Source organism: Anastrepha ludens, chromosome 4, assembly GCF_028408465.1.
Source record: "Anastrepha ludens isolate Willacy chromosome 4, idAnaLude1.1, whole genome shotgun sequence".
NCBI lineage: Eukaryota > Metazoa > Arthropoda > Insecta > Diptera > Tephritidae > Anastrepha > Anastrepha ludens.
Window position 1 is genome coordinate 87,175,245 of NC_071500.1, and position 24,118 is coordinate 87,199,362.

The 24,118-nt window shown below is 36.5% G+C and overlaps 2 protein-coding genes across 2 annotated transcripts; one reads left to right on the top strand and one right to left on the bottom strand.

Annotated features, from left to right (window-relative positions):
• Nucleotides 1-18,641: 18,641 nt before the first annotated feature.
• LOC128860075 (D-3-phosphoglycerate dehydrogenase) lies at nucleotides 18,642-19,817 on the top strand. The gene has a single exon (XM_054097322.1). It carries the CDS (start codon nucleotides 18,779-18,781, stop codon nucleotides 19,775-19,777), a length of 999 nt encoding a protein of 332 aa, XP_053953297.1. The 5' UTR covers nucleotides 18,642-18,778; the 3' UTR covers nucleotides 19,778-19,817.
• A 3,301-nt stretch (nucleotides 19,818-23,118) lies between these two features.
• On the bottom strand, nucleotides 23,119-23,897 carry LOC128860076 (uncharacterized). The gene is made up of 2 exons (XM_054097323.1): nucleotides 23,626-23,897; nucleotides 23,119-23,554 (listed from the first exon to the last, which is right to left on the bottom strand). The coding sequence occupies exons 1-2, from the start codon at nucleotides 23,759-23,761 to the stop codon at nucleotides 23,406-23,408; spliced, it is 285 nt and encodes a 94-aa protein (XP_053953298.1). The 5' UTR covers nucleotides 23,762-23,897; the 3' UTR covers nucleotides 23,119-23,405.
• Nucleotides 23,898-24,118: the final 221 nt, after the last annotated feature.

Here is a 24,118-nt window from a genome sequence, read left to right on the forward strand (position 1 = left end):
ATTTTCGGAAATATGTGTCGTAATTTGTGAAGTTACATGGACTCACTGGTTATTTCGAAAAACAAACGCGAAGAACAAAGAAGTTTGGAATTGATTTTCACAGAAAACTGCACCAAAGAACGTATCAATGCATGAAGTTGCAAGCAGCCGGCGAAAGGTCTATGTTTGACCTTCAACTGACCCTCAATTTGACCACACAAAGACAAACTGGCAACGAATTCACTGGCAATCAATTTTCCGGTGAATATTCTAGATTTTGCCGAGAAAAAAATTAGTTTTTAAGTTTAAGTGCGACCGAATTTAAATCCATACATCTTTTTTTTAGTTTTCCCGAATTTTTCACAAAGGTACCCCTATTCAAAGGCGTGTTTTGATGTAATAAAACAAAAAAAATTTAATTCTGGCCTAGAAAATCTCTTTCAAAATCATTGACGAGCATTTTAAGATAAAAATTATAAAAATAGGTCAATAATTACCTTCTCTAGAATTTATGAACAAAATTTGTCGAAAAATCCCCATTGTGCGGTGTGGGAAATTTCCTACACCAAATTTCCTACACCCCACATCTTTACTTCTGTAGAACTGTCACCACACAATAAATTAAATGATTCCGGCAAGGATGATAGATACGAGGTTTCTCCGGTAGGTATGGTGCAAAAAAATGTTGAGGGGAACTTTGGATTCCACGTCATTCGTTTTATGTTTCACAAAATTTAGCTTTAGCTTAGTAACACACAAACCGAATGACGTCGGCATATCTGTCAAATTCGCTCTGAGCCGAATAACGGTCTGCTAGGTAGTACACCTCGACAAATCTTTTCACCATGCGATTCCAGTTTGTTTCAGTTTTTCCATTTTGTGAGGGTAACTCCTGATATTTGTCAGTGGATACCATAGAAGTAGGTGGGTAGAAAAAATTGAAATTGAATTGCATTGGGTAGAAAAAATTGAAAATTTATCTTTGCTTACTTTCGTGTAAGGATTTAAACACCCTTTTAATTTTTCTATTTTTTTCTATTACAATGACAACTTAAAGTAGTGTAAATGAAGTCATTTGGTGTTGCCATAAACTAATAAACAAACCATGAACACCAATATATTAGTCCGCTCGTGCAAAGGTTAAAGGTATCCAATTACTAGTTTAAGTAATTAAAAATATTTAAAATAGTTTACCACCAGTCGACTCAGCTATGCAAAAAAATATATCTAATTGCGAGCAAGTGTATTTTTGTTTTTGTGACACGTGCCAACCTGGACGCACAATATGTGCCCACACACATACGAGTGCAAGTACATTTGTATGTATACCACCTTGATCAAAAAGTTCCCCGAAGAGCCGTGACGCTCTATGTCAACTGGTTTGAGGTCTATTTTCTTTTTTTGTTTTTTTTTTGTTTTTTGTTAGGCTGCCACATCAGTGACTAACATTCCTACCAAGATCCCATGGCCATTGCTTTACATTTGTAAAAACTACGTCGACTCACGTAAGTCTACCTCTGTCCGTTTTTTCGATGTTTTATAGTTTTAAAAATGGATTGGAATTTGCAACAACGACTTTGTATTAAATTTTGCCGTAAAAATGGATTCAATGGAACAAAAACCTTAGAAACCTGAAATGGTCTCAAAGTACCTGAATTTCATGCAAAAACGAGGCCACGTTGATATTAACAAAGACATGATTTCCAAGGTTGAATTAGACCCAAAATTACTCAAATGCATCATTAGTGGAGACGAGATGTTGGTTGTGGTGAGTACGACCCGCAATCCCACTCAAGCGCGTAGGTGAGCGAGTGGAGAGCTCCGAACAATCCAAGACCAAAAAAGCCACGTCATTTGCAGTCAAAAAAGAAAGCAATGTTCCTGGTTTTTATAGACTACAACCATATTATAAATTTTTGCCAGAAGGTCAGCAGCTAATAAAAGCTATTATTCGGGCGTTATGGGACTTATACGTAAAGGAATTTGCCAAAAAGAAATGATTTGGGGGAACATAACTGGTGGATTTTGCATAATGATTACGCACCGTCACTGACACTTCCCCTGAATTTTTGACCAAAGAACGAAACGAATACAATCCAACATTGATCTAAATCACCTGATATGACACTTTGAGGTTTTTTTCTCTTTGATCGAGTTAACCACTACGGGGAACGTCGAAAGGAAGTAATGAAAAAATCGAAGACGACTCTTTTGGCTATACCGAAAATAGAGTTCCAAAAATATTTCAAGAGCTAGATCAAACGCCGGCATAAGTGCGTTGCAGTTGATGTGGAGTACTTTTGAGGAATAAACTGGTATTTTGAAATTTCTGAATATGTATCGGGAACTTTTTGATCAAAGTAGTAAGTAAATACTTTTAGATGCACAAGCACAATATGTATGTACATACATATAAATAAGTGTGCATACATGCGCATGGGTGTATGGATGTAGGCGAAAGATGTCTCCATTACGAGTGTCAATTTGTCCCAACCAAGCTGTGGGACTCTTTTAGGCGCACTGATGAAAAGGGTTGGCCAAGGGCAGGGCAGTTTATGAATTTTTGCACGTGTATTTTTGCGTTTTACTTACCGAAATTTGTTGATTTCAATTGTTGTTAGACAGTTTTTTCACTTCTAGTCAATTCCATTTTTATTTCGATTTTATCTTCCTAAAGAAGAAAAGGTGAGTGAATGAAAATCTCAACGAACTACTTATGGGAAATTTCACAGCTGCTATGAATGGCAGCACAAACACATGCACAATATTTTAATTTGATATCTTTGAAAGCATAGACAATCGGGAATCGACACTACAAATAAAAGACTGACATGTCTGTAAATTGAAAATATGTATTATTGAAAAATAATTGTGGACTATGTGGCGAGTGTAACAGAGTAGACTAGGATTATTTCTGAAAACTTTATCTGCCTTTTGTCTGTTCGAATACACTGCAGCATATTAAACGAATTTCTCTGGACACAAATTGGCAGCTCCAAATGAAATTTTAATAAAAGTGCGTATGGAATTTTAATTTTGCACTTTAAATGATTTGATACCGCTGCAGATTGGTCTTTTTAAGCAGTGGTCGTCTAAAGAGCATCAATCTATCCACTTCTGGTAGTCATCCAAATATGCTGGAATTGATATTTATAGTCAAAATGCACACAAAGTCAATTTCTAGCACGTTTTCGAGCCCGGAAAAACCCTTGGTATGACGAGAAATGTCATGCTGCCGCAGAAAGAAAAGATCCTGCCTATAGAGCCACTGCAATCGGTCGCAGCACGAGCCATATGGGATCGCTAACGGGAGCTGAAAAAGGAAGGCATGCGTATTACCAGAAGAAAGAAATGAGAAGCCGAAGTACGTGAGTGCGAGGAGCTTGAGATGCTGGCCAATAGGAACAACGCTCGAAATTTCTACCAGAAAATTCAGCAGCTTACCGAAAGTTTTAAGACCGGGGCGTTAGCCTGTAGGAACGAAGACGGCGATCTGGGAAAATCCACCATCGACAAAATATTCACAATACGTCAAATCTTTTCGAGCCGTTCGATGCAAAGGGAGGGTTCAGACAGGGTAGCTGACTGTCGTGTGACTTCTTTAACCTGATGCTGGAAAAGATCGTTCAAGCCGCAAAACTTAATCGTTTAGGTACAATTTTTTATAAGACTGTACGATTTATGAATATTGACATCATTCCGAAAGCAAAGCGAATGGGTCTGGTGGTGAACTGGGACAAAACGAATTACCTCTTGTCATCAAACAAAAAGTCGGCGCACCCGCGTATCGGCGTCCACGTCACTGTTAACAGCTATGATTTCGACGTTGCAAGTAACTTCGTTTATCTAGGAACCAGCATTAACACCGATAATAATTTTAACCTTGCAATTTATAGTAGAATCTCTTTTGTCAACAATTGCTACTTTGAACTAAGTAGACAATTGAGTAGAAAAGTCCTCTCTCGACGAACAAAACCAATACCCTATAAGGCTCTCATTAGTCCTGTCCTGTCTGTAAGCAAGCTTCTGCGCGGACGATGACAAAATTCAATGAGGCGTTCTTTGGAGTGTTTGAGAGAAAGATTCTGGGGAAGATATTTGAACCTTTGCACGTTGGAGACGGTGAGTATCGTAGGCGATGGAACGATGAGCTGTATGAGCTTTACGACGGTATGGACATAGAGCAGCGAATAAAGATCCAGAGGCTACGTTGGCTGGGTCATGTCGTCCGAATGGATACAAACGATTCGGCTCTGAAAATATTCGATGCGGTACCAGGTGGAGGTAGTAAAGGAAGAGGAACGATCAGATGGAGAAGGACTTGGCTTCACTTGGTATGTCCAACTGGGGCCGATCGAGAAAGAAACGACTGGCGCGCTTTGTTAAACTCGGCCGAAATCGGGTAAGCGGTTATCACGCCAGTCAAGAAAAAGAAGAAGAGCATGTACAACGAACCGTTTTGAGAAAAAAGTTACAATGCCCTTGTGCACTTTTGCACACTGGTATATGTAATTAATTAATTAATTACTGGCGTTTAATGAGCAAAAGAAAAATTTGGAGGGTATAGATGTTTAATAGTCAAACTCAAGCGGTAAAAGGTTTAACGCTATGCTTACTCCTTCAAATATTTAAATCGTTTACTTAACAAACATGCCTCGAAGCATTTTGTGGTGTTTAGTACCAAATTTTGCATAATTATTTTACTTTTTGCTTTATTATCCATTTGTAACCACAGGCGCGTGTACGAATATGAAAATAAGTTTGACGAAAGCAAACATCAAAGCAAAACCTTAATGTGCGTCATGTACATAATTCATTAAAAAACAAATATAGACTGTGCACACAAGTTTTTAGAGGCGAAAAATGACTCGTGCATCGACCTAAGAGGTTTATTTTTTTTTTTCAATCCATTGAAATGTACGAAATTTTTAGAAAAGCAAATTTCTATTCGATACTCTGGTTCAGCATTGCCAAATTTTGAAATATGTATGTAAGTGAGTACGCATGGCATTTAGATGTAAATCATTTCAGTTATGCTTCAAAAAACATAAGGTAATGATTACATAGACCGACAACATTTTATTGACTTTCAGGAACTGGTGTAAAACTAGAGTTTGCCAAAGGTTGTTTACGTGAAAGTAATCTCATAATTGCCCCAGCACGTTTTTAAAGGGATAATAAAAGGATATCAAAGTAAAAAAAAATGTTTTTATTATTTATTTTTTTTTTCCTTGTTCATTCGTCTCGGGAGCATAGTGCCTCGACAAGTCTCAGTCTTGCGTTGGTTTCTTTAATCTATTTTGATTTCTGACAGGGTAGGTGATTAGCCCACCAGTCCTAAGTGGTGGAAATGCCCACCTGTCGTTGCTTAGGAACAACGCCTTCTTACTGCTTGGAGCGCCATCTGTGTTTCATATTTTTCTTCCAGAAGTATCGCACAGATGGTTGAGGACTTTGCTAAATTTGGTGCATCAGCGCTATTACCGCTGTGGCCCGCTTCCTCTTCATGGCGCCACTGATGCAGTATGTAACTGTTTGTTTTTGCTTGTTTTAGCAGCCACAATGCAAATAATGCGCTGACTATTAAGCGGGAGTAAGAATGGAAAGGATCAGTTTTTGGGTTTGAGGAATGAGATTTTTTTTGTTTGCTTTGTTTGTTAGAAACAGGGAAAGTAGGTAAATTTGGAAAAGTGCGAGGAGTGTGCTCTACGTGGGATTCGAACCCACAACCTCTGGGACGGCGGGCTAGTGCACTTGCGCTAGACTACTGAGACCTTATTATTTATTACTCATATAAATTTTGTTCGTTCTTGTGTGCGTTTTTTAAATAAATTTGTTATGGTTAAGTACAATAGAGTGTATTTGAAAAAAAATACAACAGAGTAGTATTGAAAAAACAGAGTTTTAAAAATCCATGCTTGTATTTAAAACTTATGTTAAGAGAATTTCTTAAAAAAAAGACCGACATTTTTTTTTTTTTTGCAATATTTGTGGTTATGTAACAAGATAAGGTACTTCTTTTTCAAAAAGGTTATTATGGTTTCTTCAGTATTAACTGATTTTTTTGTTCTTTATTTTTACTATGAATACCGCCCTATTGCTTTAAGGTGTTAAGGATATTCAGAGGCCCGAAAAAATGATGATTTTGAAATATTCTTTTTTGCTAGTCAGTCACATTATTTTACAAAAATAAAAACATGCATTAATACATCATATTTCAACTTGACTTTAGCAAAATTTCAACAAAAAAAATATTAATTGTAAAAGTTACCGCTGTTTGTGTGGAGCCCGTTTCTCCAGAAGTCCCTAGCAGTGATCATCACAAGTCCTTGGAGATTCATCTAAAATCAATCGGACAAGAGAAATTAGTTTTATTAACAAATAATCTTGTGCCTGATTGAAGCTTTTTTTCAAAATTAACAACATAGTGGCCTCAGGAAATATTTTTCAGATTTTCGAGAAAAAAAAAACCCACAATTGTTTAAAAAAAATCGAAATTTTGAAAAAAAAATCCTTCGATCAGGCACGGGTTTTTATGCTTTTCAAAAACAGTATAAATTTTATTGATAGATTTCAGCGGTTTATAAGTTTCAGTGATCACCAGTTCAAAAACCATATATTTAAGAAAAACGCATTCAAAGTCCGGAGTGCCCGAGCGCCCTTTGTTAATTGTTGAATAACTCCAAAAGTATTTATCGGATTCACTTCAAATTTTCACACAATAATTGTAAGATATACTTTAAGGATATACTTTAATAAAATGCAAACGAAATTCAATATTTTTAAAATTCTGACTACTCCTAATCCCATAATTCGTATTCGGCAAATTCAAAGGCTTTTTAAAAATTATCAAAAGGTTTTAAATGTTAAGAAGAGTTGAGAAAAGAAGACCCAATATTCTTACATAACCTCAAAAGAAACAAATAATTGAGATTTGCGCTTTCAAAACATCAAATTTTATAAGAACAAACAAATTTTCAATAGCTTTGAAATTTTCACAGCGTAAGCTTTAAATACAAGAGTGGCATTTTTTAGCCCTTTTTAATTATACAAAATTTGAGCTTTAACTTACAATTTTGATAGCTTCAAATTGAAAAAAGAAGCAAACAACAAACACAAAAATTTACGCATATTGAAAGCTCTGAATTTATTGCGAAGAGCAAATGGTTGGCAACCCTGCACGACTAGACTAGCGTGACGTCACGCGCTCTCTGATGAACACAGTCTTGTTTCTAGCATTCTTGTCTTGTTTCGAACATTCTTGCCTTGTACACTGGCAATTGAAAAGTTACTCGCTCACCAGTAGTCGTTGAGATTAAAACAATTTTCTTATTTATTTCGTACACATAAAACGATTTTTCAACTTCTATTTTCGAAACGATACTCTTTATTATTATTTTTTTTTTTGTTTTTGCTTTAAAATGTGTCCCTTAGACAACGCGGAGAGATATTTTACTAGAGTTCGCTCAAAATATCGTGGAATTGATGGAGATCTCATCAAAATCTTAGCAGAGAGGAAGACACCCGAGGATGCTATTTGTTTGGGAGATCTTAAAGGTTTGTATTTAGAAAAATTTCAATTAAATTGTTGCCAAAATGCAAATTTTTAAATTATTAAAAAGCTACCGAAACTATAAAAGTATTTTTACTTGCCAACGGTTGAAACAAAAGGTGTTGATGACTTTCAATTATATCACTAAATTATTTTGCAATATTATTTTCAGACCTATACAGAATCAATACGGAAGACACGTTCCCACCGAGCATGTGCATTCCAAGAGCCAGGCAATTCTTACTGACGATACCGAACATTGCAACATTTCGCAATGCAGATGGAGTTCCTTATTTTTATAGCTTGCGTTAGTCATGACAACATATATTTCAAAATATGTATATTCATATTTCTAGAAACAAATATTTTTTATAAATTTTTATTAGTATCGTTTATAAGATACTTATCAAATATATACAGGTGGCGCAAAATTAATCATCCAATTTTTTTTTTCATATTTCTAGAAAAAAAACATTTTTTATAAAATTCTATTAGTATAGTTTTTAAGATACTTATCAAATATATACAGGTGGCGCAAAATTAATCATCCATTTTTTTTTTCATATGTCTAGAAAAAAATATTTTTTATAAATTTTTATTAGTATAGTTTTTAAGATATTTATCAAATACATACAGGTGGCGCAAAATTAATCATCAAATTTTTTTCATTATATTTCTAGAAAAAAACATTTTTAATAAATTTTTAGTAGTATAGTTTATAAGATACAGGTGGCGCAAATTAATCACCCATTTTTTTAATAACTTTTTTACTAAATAAAAAAAAAGATTTGAGTGATAGAAATTTTTATTTGGACCTTCACGCGCTCCATTGCTTGTCTGTTTGAATAGTGCAGCTGTCTAGATCACAAGTGTCATACTATATACGACACCATTTGCAAAAATTATAAATCTTTTCATAGGGTGATTAATTTTGCGCCACCTTGTACAAATACATGTAATATACGCCGGCGGTCAAAAAAAAATCATAGTTTTCTTCTATAGCAAGATAATGCAAAGCACTCAAACGAAAAAAAAATTATCAAAAATCAACGGAACTTTAAGGTCAACTGAAACTTGCTTTTTTTATACTAAAATTAAATGGGCTATAAAATTGCATACTTAGAAATTTTCTAAAGACTTTGACTAAAAACATTGAGATTTTCATAAATTTAAATTTTCCAGTTACAAAATTTTGTTGAGGTATGAAATACAGCTATGGTCAAACGTTTAGCGCACTTAAAAAGAGTTCAATATAATGCTCGATTAAATGATATGAAACCAAATTAAATCCAGTTTTTTTAACTGAATATATTTAACACTTTATTATAAGGCAAAATAACTTAAAGTAGACAGTTTTCCCTAGTAAAAATATGATAAAATAGAAGTAATTCTTATTTGGTCATAGTGGGATTTGGACAAAGACTTAGCGCAGTTTTGATTTCTGTAAAAAATATGAAATATTTGTAAGAATTTAGAAAAGATTGTTGACTATTATTATTTCCCATATCAATATTTGGTAGAATAGCCGTTATTCTGTATAACTGCTTCACACCTGCGTGGTAAACTCTCTATTAACTTTTGGCACTTGTCCAAAGGAATAGAGTTCCATGCTTCCTGTACACCTTCCCAAAGTGCATCGATATTTTTAAATTTTGTTTGTCCAACCATCATCTTCACATCATTCCACAAGTTTTCGATTGGATTTAAATCCGGACTTTGTGCTGGCCAATCGAGCTGGGTAATATTTTCCTGCGAAAGCCAGTTTTTGACCACTCCCGCAGTATGTTTGGGATCGTTGTCGTGCATAAATATCCAATTTACTGGCATAAACTCGAAAGAATATGGCTCCATATTATTTCTAAGTATATTCAGATACATATGCTTATCCATATTTCCTTCTATCTTGACCAGCGGCCCAACCCCGCGCCACGAAAAAGACCCCCAAACTTTTAAATTCCCACCGCCATGCTTCACCGTCTTTTTTGTGTACCGTGGATTGGTTTCCTGATTTTTTTCACGATGTACATACGTTTTTCCATCAGGACCGATGCGGTTTATTTTAGTTTCATCCGTAAAAAGTACTCGTTTCCAAAACTCTGTCTTTTCGAAAAGGTGCCTACGCGCGAATGATAAACGCGCTTTAATATTCTTTTTTGATAGGAGCGGTTTTTTTCTGCTTATGCGACCAAATATTTTATTTTCATTCAGACGCCTTCGCACGAGCTTACTGGACACAACTAAGCCTAATTCTGCCCTTACTTCAGCCGCTATCGTTCGTGAAGACATAAAAGGATCCGATCGACTTTTCCTTACAATTATTTCATCCTCACGGGGGGAACTTTTACGTGGCGGAGCTTTACGAATTTTTTTTTTCTTTTAATAAATTAGCATCCGACTTGACATCTCTGATGACATTGTATACCATTTTTCTTGAACAATGCACTATTCTGGAAATCTTCACTTGATTGGTCCCCATTTGGTAAAAATTCCATATTATTTTTCTTTGTTCAACTGAACAACACTTTCCTCTAGCCATTTTAGCAAAAATTTAAATAATAGACGTTATTAATTAAATATTCACCACAAAAAATAGTTATTTGCCGAACCGATCGCATGTAAGAGAAAAACACGTGTAAATGCGCTAAATAGTTATCCAACGTAATTGAGACAGAACTCAAGAAAAAATAAGCAATAACAAATACGAAAGAGTTATAACGGTTATTTTTTGGGCATTTCATGAGACCCATAAATAACTCTTATCATGCTGAAAACAAAATTAGGAAAATTTGCACTCTCTTAGAAGTAACTGCATTATTTATCAGTATAATATAAAGTGCGCTAAATGTCTGACCATAGCTGTATATGAAATTTTAAAAATTTTTATATATGAATTAATATTAAAAAAATGTCCTGTCTATTAAATTATTTCTTGTTTTTAAGTTGCTTAGAAATATGCGAAATACCTTTACCTGGAATAATATTTTAAGGAATTTTTATTTTCGAGCAACAAAGTACAGTCCTCCCTTGAATTATCAGAGACCCTCGTATTACTAGATCAAACACCGTTGCTTTAATTACCATTTTATTCCATAAAAGTGTTTGCCTTTAATCAAGTGAATTGGACTGTATGTGGCGCCACAATCGTGTGTCGCTTTTGACCGAATCCAAATAGCGCGCCAGCTGTTTCTGTCCGGCTCGCCGATGCCAGTTAGAAACCTTGAATGTTGACAGGTTCTGCAGCAGTTGGTGCTTCCAACGGAGATGCGGTCTTCCTCGTCTTCCTTTGTGGACTAGCGGCTTACTAGCGCGTCTTCATTCACACGGGAGACATGGCCAAGGCAGCGTAGCCGCTGTATTTGTACACGCTTAACTATGGCCGTATCTCTATACAGCTCATACAGCTCGCTGTTCTACCGTACCATTACTTCTCACTAACTCACTAAAATCTTACGGTAAATTTTTCTCCCGAAGACTCTCAAAACTTTCGCATCAGCTGTTGACATCGTCCATGCCTCAGCGCCACATAGCAGGAGGGGAATGCCGAACGTTTTGTAGAGTGTCAATTTGGTCCTACGAGAGCGTGAGTAAAATTACAGTACACCGAGAGTAAAAGTAAAGGCGTACTGAAAAATAATTTGTTTACTTAGCATAAACACAGCGCTGTTGGTCATTTCTAGATTTAGTGTATAGATAAATATTATTTACTTTTTTATATTATTTTATTAAAACTGTCATGCAACAAATTAGTGATATGTACATCATTTTATAGGTAGACATTATTTATGTATATATGTATATACATACACAGTGTTTGTATGCACTATAGTATTCCTGCCAGTTGCACACATATACACGCATTCATCGACGGATTTCGTGTTTTCAATAACCCCCACTAAAATTTTTTAACAAAAATTTTCGTAGAACATTTCAATGCTCAAATGTTGCATTTAAAAAGACGTTCAGGCTTTCTTTAAAAAGGACTACGAATTGACCCGAAAAAAGGAAGATAGGGGACTAAAATGCTCCACAAAAATGATGCTCGTGAAATTGTACATGTACTATAGAAAACTCACAGAAATTTTTCTTTCGGAAATCAACTTATAACACTTTTTACGCGGAAGATAAATATTATATATCTATGACTAAAATTAGAAATAAAAATAAAAGTTTCTGTTTGCCCGAATTCCAAAAAAAAATGTTTGACCTGCTAGCTTTAAACTTCAATCTGCAAAAATAGGCCACTTATGATGAGCTTTTCGCATTTCTCGGTCGCCTTTCTCCACCAATCAAAAAATCTACACGCATACTCGTATATAGGTACTTATACGATATCACTCGCACGCCCACTAGGCGCATATAACAAAGTTTAATTTCTCATCTCACTCTTAAGTTCTCAGTTTCGCACGCGTATGCTCACATGATGGAGAGAATAATGTTTCTATCATTCTTGACATGCTCATATGGCAAAGCTAAATTTCCCTTCTCACTCTTAAGGCTACCGCTTTCGCACACCGCTTTGTAAGCAATACAAAATACATACATATATATTATTTTACTAATTTTTTTCTTTGGCTTTTTCGCGTAGCAGTTATTTACATAATTTCTGGTGAGAATCGCAATATTATATTTGTGCCAAGCTTACTTAGCATTTGTGGCTGCTCATTGTTGTTTTGTAGAATTTTGCTGACTGAGCGCCTTGATCTCACCACCATAAACCTGTTAGGCGCATATCAGACGTTCAATATACTTACATATAATATTATACATTACATATCGCACCCTAAATACAAAAGGGGCACAACTCAAAATTTTCCACACTCGAGCTTGACTTGTTTACAGTAGCACAGAAAACAAACTATGTGACATATCACGCTGAAATTTGCCATGTAAGCTTATAACAGTCCTACCAAAAAACAAAAAATTTATTTTTGCCATATGTCATCCGCGGACCGTTTTATTGATAACGTCTCGTTCATATTTGAGCAGAAGTACATTTTGAGTTGTGACCCTTTTGTATTTAGGGTGCGATATGTATACTATTTTGTGATATTTGGATCGCGATCCACATTGATGGATTTTAATGGATGGATGGCTGCTACAGGCTCAATATTTATTGATAGTATGTCTGTTCATGTAAAAATTATCCAGTAAATTTCTAGTAACTGAAGTTACGAGAATTCGCTCTCAAAGAGAAGAATATTAAAAAAGATATATGAACACTAAGCCAGTAACAAATTGAATTAACAACAATTAAATTGTTGACGCGAAAGAGAGAAAGATGATCTTTTAAAGTTGCTGGTCGATTTCCTTAAAAAAGTGAATATAACTACATATGTATGTGCATAGATAGTATAGTATACATGTATATAGTATGTATGTGCTATGAAAATTAAATGAAAGACTAAGTATTACTCACTACACTGCTATATATATACTATACTATAATTATAGTACATATAGTTTAATTTTGTAATTGAATTAAAAAAATGTTTAGTTACGGTAATTTTTTTTTTAATTAATTTTTCATGTTAAATGATTTTTCGTAATTTTTGATTTTATTATTTATAACTTTTGCCGATGTGTTTGTCATGGCATATAGGACCTCTCGCTTCATTTCCGCTGGAAACTTCGCCGTGGATTGCAGTTTAATCAGATGTATCCGCAGCAACTATGACTGGAGGCTGTAGTTCAGAAGAGTATACCTCTACATATATGATTGGTCGATTCCCATTTATTAGATGACTTCAAATAAACTTTATAAAATTTACCTAAAGTATTACATACTCCATTTTACTCACAATTTTCGTTTAAGTTTAGAACTTTTACTCAATTGCAAATTTTAATTCGCGTTTATTTATACTTTGCGATCAGCTGTTTTTTTCACTTGCAAATTCTGACAAGTAAAATTTTATCCAATATAACTTGCAACGTCCATGAATTGCACCAATTCTAGTCACCCCCGTCTGGGTCCGCCATGCTTGTGGCCAGCTTTCATGCTAGAGGTTCGTCTTCTTATGTCTTTGCCTGTGAGGCTGCGCTTTGTTGTACTGCGTCGAGGTCTATCTGTTTTCTCCGCAATACGCCTTCAACGTATCTTTTAATCGCATTCCAGTTATCCTCGCGTTCAAGCATTTTGCCGATCACATTGGTCGGTGCGATGTCGCCAATCTGCTCCCTCAGGGCATCTCATTCCACGAGCCATCTGTTGCAATTAAAGAACGTGTGTTCGGCGTCATCGCTCGATGCTTCGCAGTATATCCACCTGGGATCACTTAACTTACCCATGCGGTATAGATATTTCCAAAAGTATCTGTGGCCCAAGAGGAACTGAGTCATGAAATAGGTGACTTCCCCAAAGTTCCTCTGAACCCGTTTACTTATTGAAGGAATGAGCTTCACCGTCCATCAGCCACTCGATTCAGTGTCCCATCGACCTTGCCACCGCTGCATGGTTTGGTATCTCCGTTCCGCGGCATTAGTTGTGGTGTATTTTCCCCCAGAGTCCGTCCCACGCATCCACTCGCTCTCGGACCATGAGATTGATATGAATCTCCCCGCTGAACAGAAAAACTGTTGCAGCTGAGACAATGCAGTAAGCGGAAGCAACTCTGAGTGCCGCTGTTCGTTGTACAGCCTCCAGTGCTTTGCGCTTGGTTTTGCAATTTAGGGCATCTCCCCATATTTCGCTGCCGTACCGGAGTATTGCGTTTGTGGTGGCCGTGAACAACTTTCTTTTACTCTGGGTTGGTTAACCGTTGATCGCCATTAATCTGCTGAGCATTCCTGTGATCTTCGCTGTTTTAGTAGCCGTGTGCTGTATCTGGGCCCAGAACGTAATCCTGCAATCTAGTGGAGTGCCCAAGTATTTCACCGCTTTTTGAGTCTTTAGGGATGCGTCGCCTAGTTGCATGCTGGCCTCGTTTCATCAGGATTTCCTCGGCCTTGTGTTTGGCGAGCTCCATGGTTCTCAAGCCAAAATTAACATAACTTGGTTCAGCTACCTCCTGACATCCTCGATCTTAACGAATGGCTCGGGCCCTATTAATAGTGACGAGGACGCAGATAATTACTTCGGCGACAAAAGGGCTACGCGATGAATAGATGGATTTGTAGTCGTAGTCAGATTAGATCTATTTCTATTTTGGCAAGCGGCAATGGATATCTCTTTCTTTTCTCCTTCCTCTGTTAATCATTGTCTTTCTTTCATTATTTTTATTTTCTATGCGTCTGTTCGATAGGGTGAATGTAGGGTGAACTACCTGCTCAAACCCAAAGAGCATCTATAGTTATTTTGTAACTCAAAAACAAACTTTTCAAAAATTGTTGTTGCATGCAACTTTATTTTCCTTTGCTCGCCTATACGCAACTGTGTAAAATATGAGTGAGCATAGGCTAGCAATCAAGGCGAATCCACACGATTGCGATTTGCTGTTGGAATATCAAAGTGTCCCGCATGTTGCTGTATTAACTTGTTTAGAAGTTCATTGAAATTTTCACATTTAACCTTTCACGAATTCCTTTTGCTAGCATTAGTTTTTGAAGTACAAACACTCGATGTGTAAATTTAGTTTGGAAAATTACTTATATTCAATTCAAAGTAAAAAATGTATGAAATAATACAAAATTAAGAATCAATTTACTTTTGCCCGAGACTCTCGAGACACTCGCTGGCTATGGCTTTTTTCAGAGCCTCGAAACTGTTGAATCTTTTAGTTCGGACCTTGCTCTTCAAAATGGTCCAAAGAGAATAACCCATCGGATTCGCGTCTGGTGAATTTGAAAGCCATTGTGTGGCCGTGCATCAGCTGAGCGAGTGGTCTGAAGTTGGTTACAGTTCGAGGGTCCGGCCCTGTGTATGCTTTGGACATGACTGATATATGTACCTATACACAAGGATGATAGATTACAAGGTCTGGCCATACGGAACAAATTGCCTGCCTGATAAAATGAAAAATGACAAAAATGAGAAAAAGGTTTGAAACCATTGAATTATCGGCGAGCGAAACCATGACCTTGGTTTCACACGAGACAAGTGCACTGAAGGTAGTTGAAGATATGTATTAGCAGTCAAAAAAGAAAATGGATAGGCAGTTACAAGAGTTACAAAGACAGAAAGATACAATGGGAGAATTTTGAGCGCATTAGTCAAAAAATGTTAAATGTAAACTTCCGTGTAAACCTGAAATAACAATAAAAATTTAGATTTGGGTTGCCCGTTTGTAATTTCGTGATTTAAGCATTGCATACACGAGGACCATTGTTTCACGCATCATTTTGAAAGAAAACGCGAACTAACACATGGGCATATACAATGGGCTCTTTAGCCTGAGTGTTTTAGGAGCCACCAAATCTCCTGGTGCTCCTTGGCTCGACCTTTTTCAACACATGGGCTGAAAAGTCCCGAGACTAACAAAGAAAAAACTTTTTTTTGTTCAAAATTAACTTTATTCATCAACGTAATTTCCATCAACATCAACAGCGCAATCATTCCAGCGCCGCTCTCACATTTCAATACCACTTTTGTAGAACGATTTATCTTTTGCCTCAAAATAGACCTCAGCTTCAGCGATAACCTCTTCATTCGAGCGAAATTTCTTACCGGCGAGCATTTTTTTAGGTCTGCGTACAGCTGGGAGCCAAATCTGGCATGTGGGAGCCATTCCAAGTTTAATTCATGTAGCTTTGTCATTGTTTTGATTGACTTTAATTTAAATGAATATGCGGAAATTCATTTATTTCCAAGTAAAAATCTTAGGACAATATTCTGTTTCTTTTTGGATCAATATATTCCTCCTCCAAACACTCATTAATTATAATTGACGAGGGACTCTACATCCAATATTGTGTTTGTACGATTGATGCCATATGTACTCTTCTGCATCCACAAAATAACTGATGTTACAACAATTGTTTCTAACATGTCCATGCAAAGGTTTTCAACATGCCTCATAATGCAAAAAATGTATTAACTTCTTAACTTAACTTAGCCATAACCGCAAATATAGCAACCAGCTGCGCTAACCAAACATCACTGTAACCGTATCGTGCCGTATCATAGCGTCATAGCCTTAAGTGTAGCCATATGTATCTATTGAATTTTGGTTTTTCTCATTTGTTTTGATCCTCTGCTTTTTTCTTGAAATTTAGGTTTAGTGTTTGGCGGGATTTTACATCCACAAAACGCCAGAGTATACAAAGTTGGGTACTAAAATCTTATCTAATCGACATTTTCTTTTTAGTCCACGGGGGCGATTTTATTTCACCCCTAGCACCAATTTCTGGAAGGCATCCCCCTATCCGCCACATGGGGATGCGCCCTCTAGTGGTTTCAAGCTCTTTACTTTACGACAAAAAATGAAAGACGAAAAATTAATTGACATAGTGCAAAATTATCAGTGTTCTTATGGCAAAATGCAAATATTGTCATAAGTTCTGTTCCAATATCAGCTGTTTATATTGTAGTTACGGCATGACTGATCGTCAAATGCTCTAATGTTGCGGCTATGGCGTTATGACTGCGGCTCCACTAATTGCAGCTTTAAGCTTGAAACAAAGTTATTCGTGTATGCCGCGCTTTAGCGACGACCAGCCTACACTTGTGTAGATGAGTGTGTGAGTGTGCATTTGTGCGCTCAGTTAACAGGTGAATACATAAATTTCCTGTTTATGTTGTAGAGCAGTAACGATATTCGCTCACTACATCTCTTGTGTTCGATTCGTGCCCTATACTTTCTTTTTATTGCATATCGCCTGCTGGCTCCACGAAACATTTATACTGTTTTAAGTACAATAATAAATTAGCTTGCTTTGGATTTCATTCGGGTTTCTTTCAACCTTTTTTAGGTTCTTCCGCGGCTCCTCAGGGAAGTATCTTAGGCCCTTCACTATATGTTGGGTTGATTAACGATGTAGAAGGTTGTTTTTCCGCTAATTTTTGTGCTATAGGCAGATGATTTAAAATGTTTTCTTTCATAAAAAATCCGAATGACATACATAAACTCTATTGGGGTTTTGATATTGATAATTTTCATCTCTGGTGTACTAAGAATCACCTTTCTTTAAATATTAAGAAATGCTTCAAAATCACTTTTGCAAAAATTCATGTTTTGTTGACTCGGTACAGTACCTATATCTATACTATAAAGGTGAATGTCTTTACGTTGTCCGCGCATCACTACGAAACGACAACGCCAAATGACGTAAAAATTTGTATATATTCATATTTTTACCCAATGAAGGTTATAGGCACGTTTTTATGATGGAACTCCCTTCCCATAGCCCCCAGGCCGCGCCACCACTCTCATTCGTCACTAATAATCGAATATTTGCTTAAATTTAATCCAAAAAATCTTAGTTTTTCCTATTTCCCACTATTTATAGCACACTCTAGACTTCATAATCCGCATAAGCTGTTCAACTATGACCCAAATGCAAAGTTCAAAAACGGTTTGAGATAGAACATTAATAAAAATACTTTTCCACTTTCCATACAGGCCACGGGTTAAAGCTAGTAAAATATATTTTTAGAAACTGTTGATCAAACAAAAGTTCTTGTCATTATTTCTTCATCGAATTTCACATTTCAAAGTCATATTGACCAAATTGTGTGGAAATCTTATTCAACATTAGGCTTTGTTAGGCGGAACTGTGCACAGTGCTCTGATCCGTATGCCTTTAAACTGTTTTACACCTCTTTCGTACGTTCCAATTTACGTTCGTTTGAAGCCCATATAACAGTAATCCCATTAATCGTATCAAGCGGGTTCGGGTCTTCTTAAATTTGCTTTGCGATCTTTGAATTTTTTTGAGCCTACTTAATCACTCGTGGGATATAGGGCATCAACCACGCCAACCACTTTTATTTTCCTAAGTTTTTGTAATTTGTAATTTTTTTTTTAGTTTTTATTTGCCTATAATCCGTAGACACCTGTATTTTCAAAGACTAAATTTTGTATGAATAAATGAATAATATCTCTCTTAACAGCGCTGTTATACCACAAGCAATATCTTGTGTAGATCGCCTGTAACTCGAATATATTTTATACTCTTTAACATCGTCTTTTTTTATTTTTTTTTTTTACATTGCCTTATAAGCGCAATGTAACTTAACATAGGCTTTCAGTTATAAGCCGCGCTCAGAGTGAAACGGAAGCTCCCATACGAATTTCGTACGAATCATTTGCAAAAACAATCTTATCAATCGCTTTTTTACAAAATAGTTGCAGAGGTTATTTCAGTTCGTTCAGAATGTCTATTGCCATCAAAAATGTATTGATTTGTGATGCGGTTGACAAAGCTTGCGTCGAACTATTACAAAGCAATGGCATTAATGTGGATACAAAATTAAAACTGCCCGTCAACGAACTATGTCGTGTGGTTAAAGATTACAATGCTGTTATCGTACGCTCAGACACAAAAATAACTGCGGAGGTTATCAAAGCGGGCGCAGAGGGCGGCCAACTAAAGGTTGTGGGACGAGCTGGCGCTGGTGTCGACAATATTGATGTGACTGCCGCTACACAACATGGTGTTGTTGTATTGAATACACCAGGCGGAAATTCAATTTCAGCATGTGAATTGACTTGTCTCTTAATTGGAACTTTGGCACGACCAATTGTGCCAGCAGCGCAAAGTTTGAAGGAGGGACGTTGGGATCGTAAGTTGTACAGTGGATTTGAATTGTATGGCAAGACGCTTGCAATTATCGGTTTGGGACGTATTGGACGAGAAGTGGCAATACGTATGAAGACATGGGGTATGCGTACGATCGGTTACGATCCTATCACAACAGAAGAGGAAGCACGTGCGGCCGGCATTGAAAAAATGGATTTGGATAGTATTTGGCCACTAGCCGATTATATTACCGTTCATACACCGCTCATACCACAAACTAGGAATTTAATTTCAACCCAAACTTTGGCGAAGTGTAAGCGCGGTGTTAAGGTGGTGAATGTGGCTCGTGGCGGCATTATTGACGAACAAGCTGTTATCGATGCGTTGGAGAGTGGCATTTGTGCTGGCGCCGCCTTTGACGTGTACCCCGAAGAGCCGCCAAAGTCGGAGGTGACCAAAGCGTTGATAGCACATCCGAAAGTAGTGGCCACGCCACATTTGGGTGCCAGCACTGCCGAAGCACAGGTGCGTGTAGCTGTTGAAGTGGCTGAGCAATTCATTGCCTTGACTGGAAAGTCACAAAAGTATACAACCTATCCGGGGGTAATTAATAAAGATGTACTAAAAGCTTAATAATAGAAATTTGTTTTGAATAAATTTATTTATGCATTGCTTTCTTTGTTTGTTTATTGTGCACTTATACACACATAAATATGCAAAAATACAGGCAACGTGTCTATTTACTATATTTTGAAGCTTTGTAGGTTGTTGATGAGGCGAAAAGTGCAGATTGCAATGAATTAATAGAAAAAATATTGACAAATTTGTACTGAGACTCAGCGACTGAACGAAGGTGTGTTTGTTCCTCGGTTGCTAATTTATGTACATACGTCAACATACCTAGCATCTAAGATCAATAGCAACATTTTAAGGGGAATAGAAAGCTGTTAAAGTTTCGCAGATAGGAAGGAAGATTGAAGGAAAATAAAACACTCAGTGGAATTCGCCTTTCTAAGCTAATCAATGTATTCTCACACGAAAAATCAGGCTGCTTGAAGAAAAGAAGAGCGAATCTTTCAGGACAAGTGCATTGCTTTCGGTAAATGTCATTTTTATGCATAACAGAGACTCTTAAATCACGTTCCAAGAACTGTGGCGGCCAACTAATTTACTTAAGCTGCAATTAGTGGTGCTGTACCGTAGCCATAACCGTAACCATATGGGCATCACTGTAAACGTTTTTACCTGCCGCACCATAGCGCCATAACCATCACCGTAGCCGTATGTATCTATTGAATTTTAGTTTTTACCCGTTACCTTGAAATACTTGACATTTGCTTTGATCTTCTTTTTTTTTGAAATTTAGGAAGGGTTTGGCGGGATCTTACATCCACAAAACGCCAGAGTATACAAAGTGAGGTATTTAAATCTTATCTAATCGACAGTTTCTGGTCTAGCTTATTGGTTCGAGGGGACTATTTTAATGCTGCTGGAGTGATAGTCCTTGCTTGGATATAAATCCGGTTCCTTTCGGTAACGTAGAACGGACTGTCGTGGGAAAGCATTTTGGTTTTTGGTCATGTGTCTTCTTGTACGCTTTAATTTCGACGCAAAATTTGAAATTTTATTTAAAATGGTTAATGTCATCTTCGTCGCATTTTGTAGTTTTAACTATGAAAGTAGTTTTTTTGACAGCCTATATAAATTATGCCCACCCTAATGTATAAGAAGAAGAAGAAACAAACAAGAAACAAATTTCTGTGCATAATATTATATTATTTGTGACGCAATTAATTTGTCTCGTCGTCCTGTTATTTTTAGTTGATAATCTCTAATCAACATTTCAATATACCTTTTTATAGATACGAATGCATTACATACTTACCTCTGTTCATACAAACAGGGGGAGACACCTTTTATCTTAATAATTGTAATAGCTGAAATTTCATTTTGTATTAGAAAGCTCCACCTCCCAATAAGTAATAAGCGTAAACTAATTGTTTATTTTTATTTTTTTTTTTTATTAATAAGTCTATGTATGTACAAATATGTTTTGTGTAGAATAAAAAAGCCCATATCAACATCTGGCAGTGTAGTTCCTTCTAATTGTTAATGGTAAAGTCGGTTGAAATTCAATAGCTTAAGAAAATAACTGAATAGTAAAATGAGATGCAAAAAAGTTGTGTTTTTTCTATTTATCGCGCCAAATTCTGCAATACTCCATTCCAGATAAATATTTAAGGGAAATATCCACTCTCTACGGGTCTAAGTTTTGCTAACGGGTGAATGAGCTGGCCGGTGGTGCATTTACAAAAGCCCAATAATCTACGATCAATTCATTAATAGAGAACTTTAGTCTTGCGCACAATATTCTTGACAGAATATTTGGAATACGTATATTCGACGTTCCAACTTGACGTTCTCACAATAGAGCTCATAAAATCGGTCGATGGGTTTTGTGATAAGCTTTTTTATGGCTGAAATAAGTTTAAGTCCGATCTCTATTAGGAAAAACTTCTTCTATAATTTGGTAATTTGGTAGCTTATTTTGGTAATTTAGTAACTTATCCACAACGAGCATTAAACCCGGAAGCAGCCGAAGGGTAGCCGCGCACAAACCATCTCGACAATATCGACCGAATTTTATCGCAATCCTATTCCGCGGGAGTTGACGCAATCTTGTACATTCTTTCTTCTATTTCTATTTCGTGATTCACGCGTGGGATTTTCTGTTCTTCAAAACCATTAATCACGGAAAAAAACGGTTCCACCATGATTTGAATATGCTCTGAAAGTCATCGTTCTTACTCTGTCAGAAATCCCAGTCTTGAAGCCTAGCATAGGCCACAGAAACCCCTAGTAGAATTATAGGATGTTTTTCTTACTAACTAGCAGCTCCAACTCTTTGCACTCTCGCCTTTTTTCACTCTTTTCTTTTCCCGGAAAAAGCTTTTCAGCTCATGATATTATTCGAATATAGTCCGCATTAATCCTGATCTTTCCTTGACCCTGTAAGCAGCGCTATATTTCTTAACGTACATATTCGTAACGTACATCTCATTTTTTTGATCGTAACGTACATCTCATTTTTTGGATGCGATCCTCGAATCTTACGAACCCGTCTAAAACACTGAAAGCGGACCGTCCGTCTACGACTAAGTGAGCGATTTGGTTCTTCGTTTTTTAAGTACAAGCACCTGGTACTAGACCACCGCGTTCCAAACTCTGCGAGGTTGTTCAATCTCACTACGTTAGCCGAGGCTCCGTCGTTGAAGCAGAACTTTCTGGTTGCCTTGCCAAAAATGTCGTATACACACTGGCATTTAAGTCGCCAACACTCCCTAAACGAAGAACAAGGAACTTGCTGAAATCTTCAACACCGAATACATGGTTTCTCCCGAAAATTAAAACGAGGCGCTGAGCTACTAGTGCCTCAAGCCTTTCAAGTTTGATGTTCCGCAGAACGGAGCTGCAGAATGCAGATTTAACGTTCCCAGGATAAACAGTTTTTGCATCCTTAGAAGTTTTAGAATAGATTTTGTCATTTTGCTTATTAAAAACTTCTTCCAAGAGTGAAAATTTTCTCATCAGTGAAAAGAATATTTTCATGGCAATTGACCGCGTACCACCGAAGAAGCTGCTTGCATCTGTCGAGTCTAATTTTTTTAAGCGCGCTGTTGAGCGACGGAAGGTTTTTATGGATCATCTGTAATTAGTCTTGGACATGATTTTCTGCTTTTTAAGGAATTGCGAATTCTTTCTCAAACGGTTTTTATGGCTGCACTGGCTCTAATCACGCGAGGACGACCACTTCTTTTCAGATCATCTCTACTTATTATTAATATTATATTAATATGGATACACTCATTTCCCTGGACTTGATTTTCTGCTTGCTAAGGGGATTTCTGCGAATTCTTTTGACAACGCGCTTAAAAAAAATTAAATCTATTGTTGAAATATCTGTACAAATGGTTTTAAATATGGCAATAAAACATTGTTTTTTTTTTATTCTCGTCCTTTTATTACAGGTGAACGAATTATAGGTACCTATGTATATGTGTATATAAATATAAATAAATATGAGTGGGCGTGGGTGGGTCTATAGTTATCTCCTACATATTCTTTATATCTTCTCCTCCAATGCTGTTGCTTCGGCTGTAAGATATAAGACCAGGTATACATTTACTTATATATTTGTATGTATGGATGTGTGCGCATTGAAAACTTTCAAATATCGCTACAATTAGGCTGTGTTCCACCACTAGACGTCCTTGTTGGGCAATCTAAAAAAGTGCGGCATTCCAGATTTACGATATGCCACAGTAAATGGTACGCTCACGAGGAATTCTGTTGCTCTTATGGCGCACATATGTAGTGGAAAAGTTTTGCCTGTTCGGCTTTTATACTTGTCTGCAATAAGTGACACATGACACATTTACTGCAAAAATTGTATTCGGAGTGGTCGCAAAAACTATACATACCTACAAATTGTCTGAGGCTTATACTTGTTTCGCATGATGTGTGCTCGGCTAAGATTTCTTTAATTTCATCATCGAGTTCGGGATATTTTTTTCGCACTCGAATAAGGTAAAGTGCTGCTATTGCTGAGTAGCCCATTATTTTATTTAGTTTTTGCAATTAATTTTGTGTCTGTTTCTGATTTCCAAGTTGCCTTAGGATTCGTTAATAAAATTAGGATTCGTAAAAAAAATTCGTTTATAAAATTTTTGACACGCGCTATTTGAGTGGAGAGCCCCTCCTACTGTGCTAAACATGGCAGGTACATACATATATTGTGTACATATGTATGTATGTATATAAAAGGTGATCAGTTAGCAGTGATCATTTTTCCAGTTGTTTGTTTCAGCAGCTATCAAAATTAGTAATTCTATGCAACTGTTAAAATAGGTTTGCAAATTCGTCATGCAGCATTTCATGCTCGCCGAATATATGGAAATCCAGAAAAAATGTTAT

Bases quoted from the DNA above. Each gene is read 5' to 3' on its own strand.
- LOC128860075 (XM_054097322.1), top strand. From the start codon at position 18,779: ATGTCTATTGCCATCAAAAATGTATTGATTTGTGATGCGGTTGACAAA.
- LOC128860076 (XM_054097323.1), bottom strand. From the start codon at position 23,761: ATGGGCTACTCAGCAATAGCAGCACTTTACCTTATTCGAGTGCGAAAA. The intron at 23,555-23,625 runs GTATGTATAGTT...CACTTATTGCAG, and splicing joins AAGCCTCAGACAATTTGTAG to ACAAGTATAAAAGCCGAACA.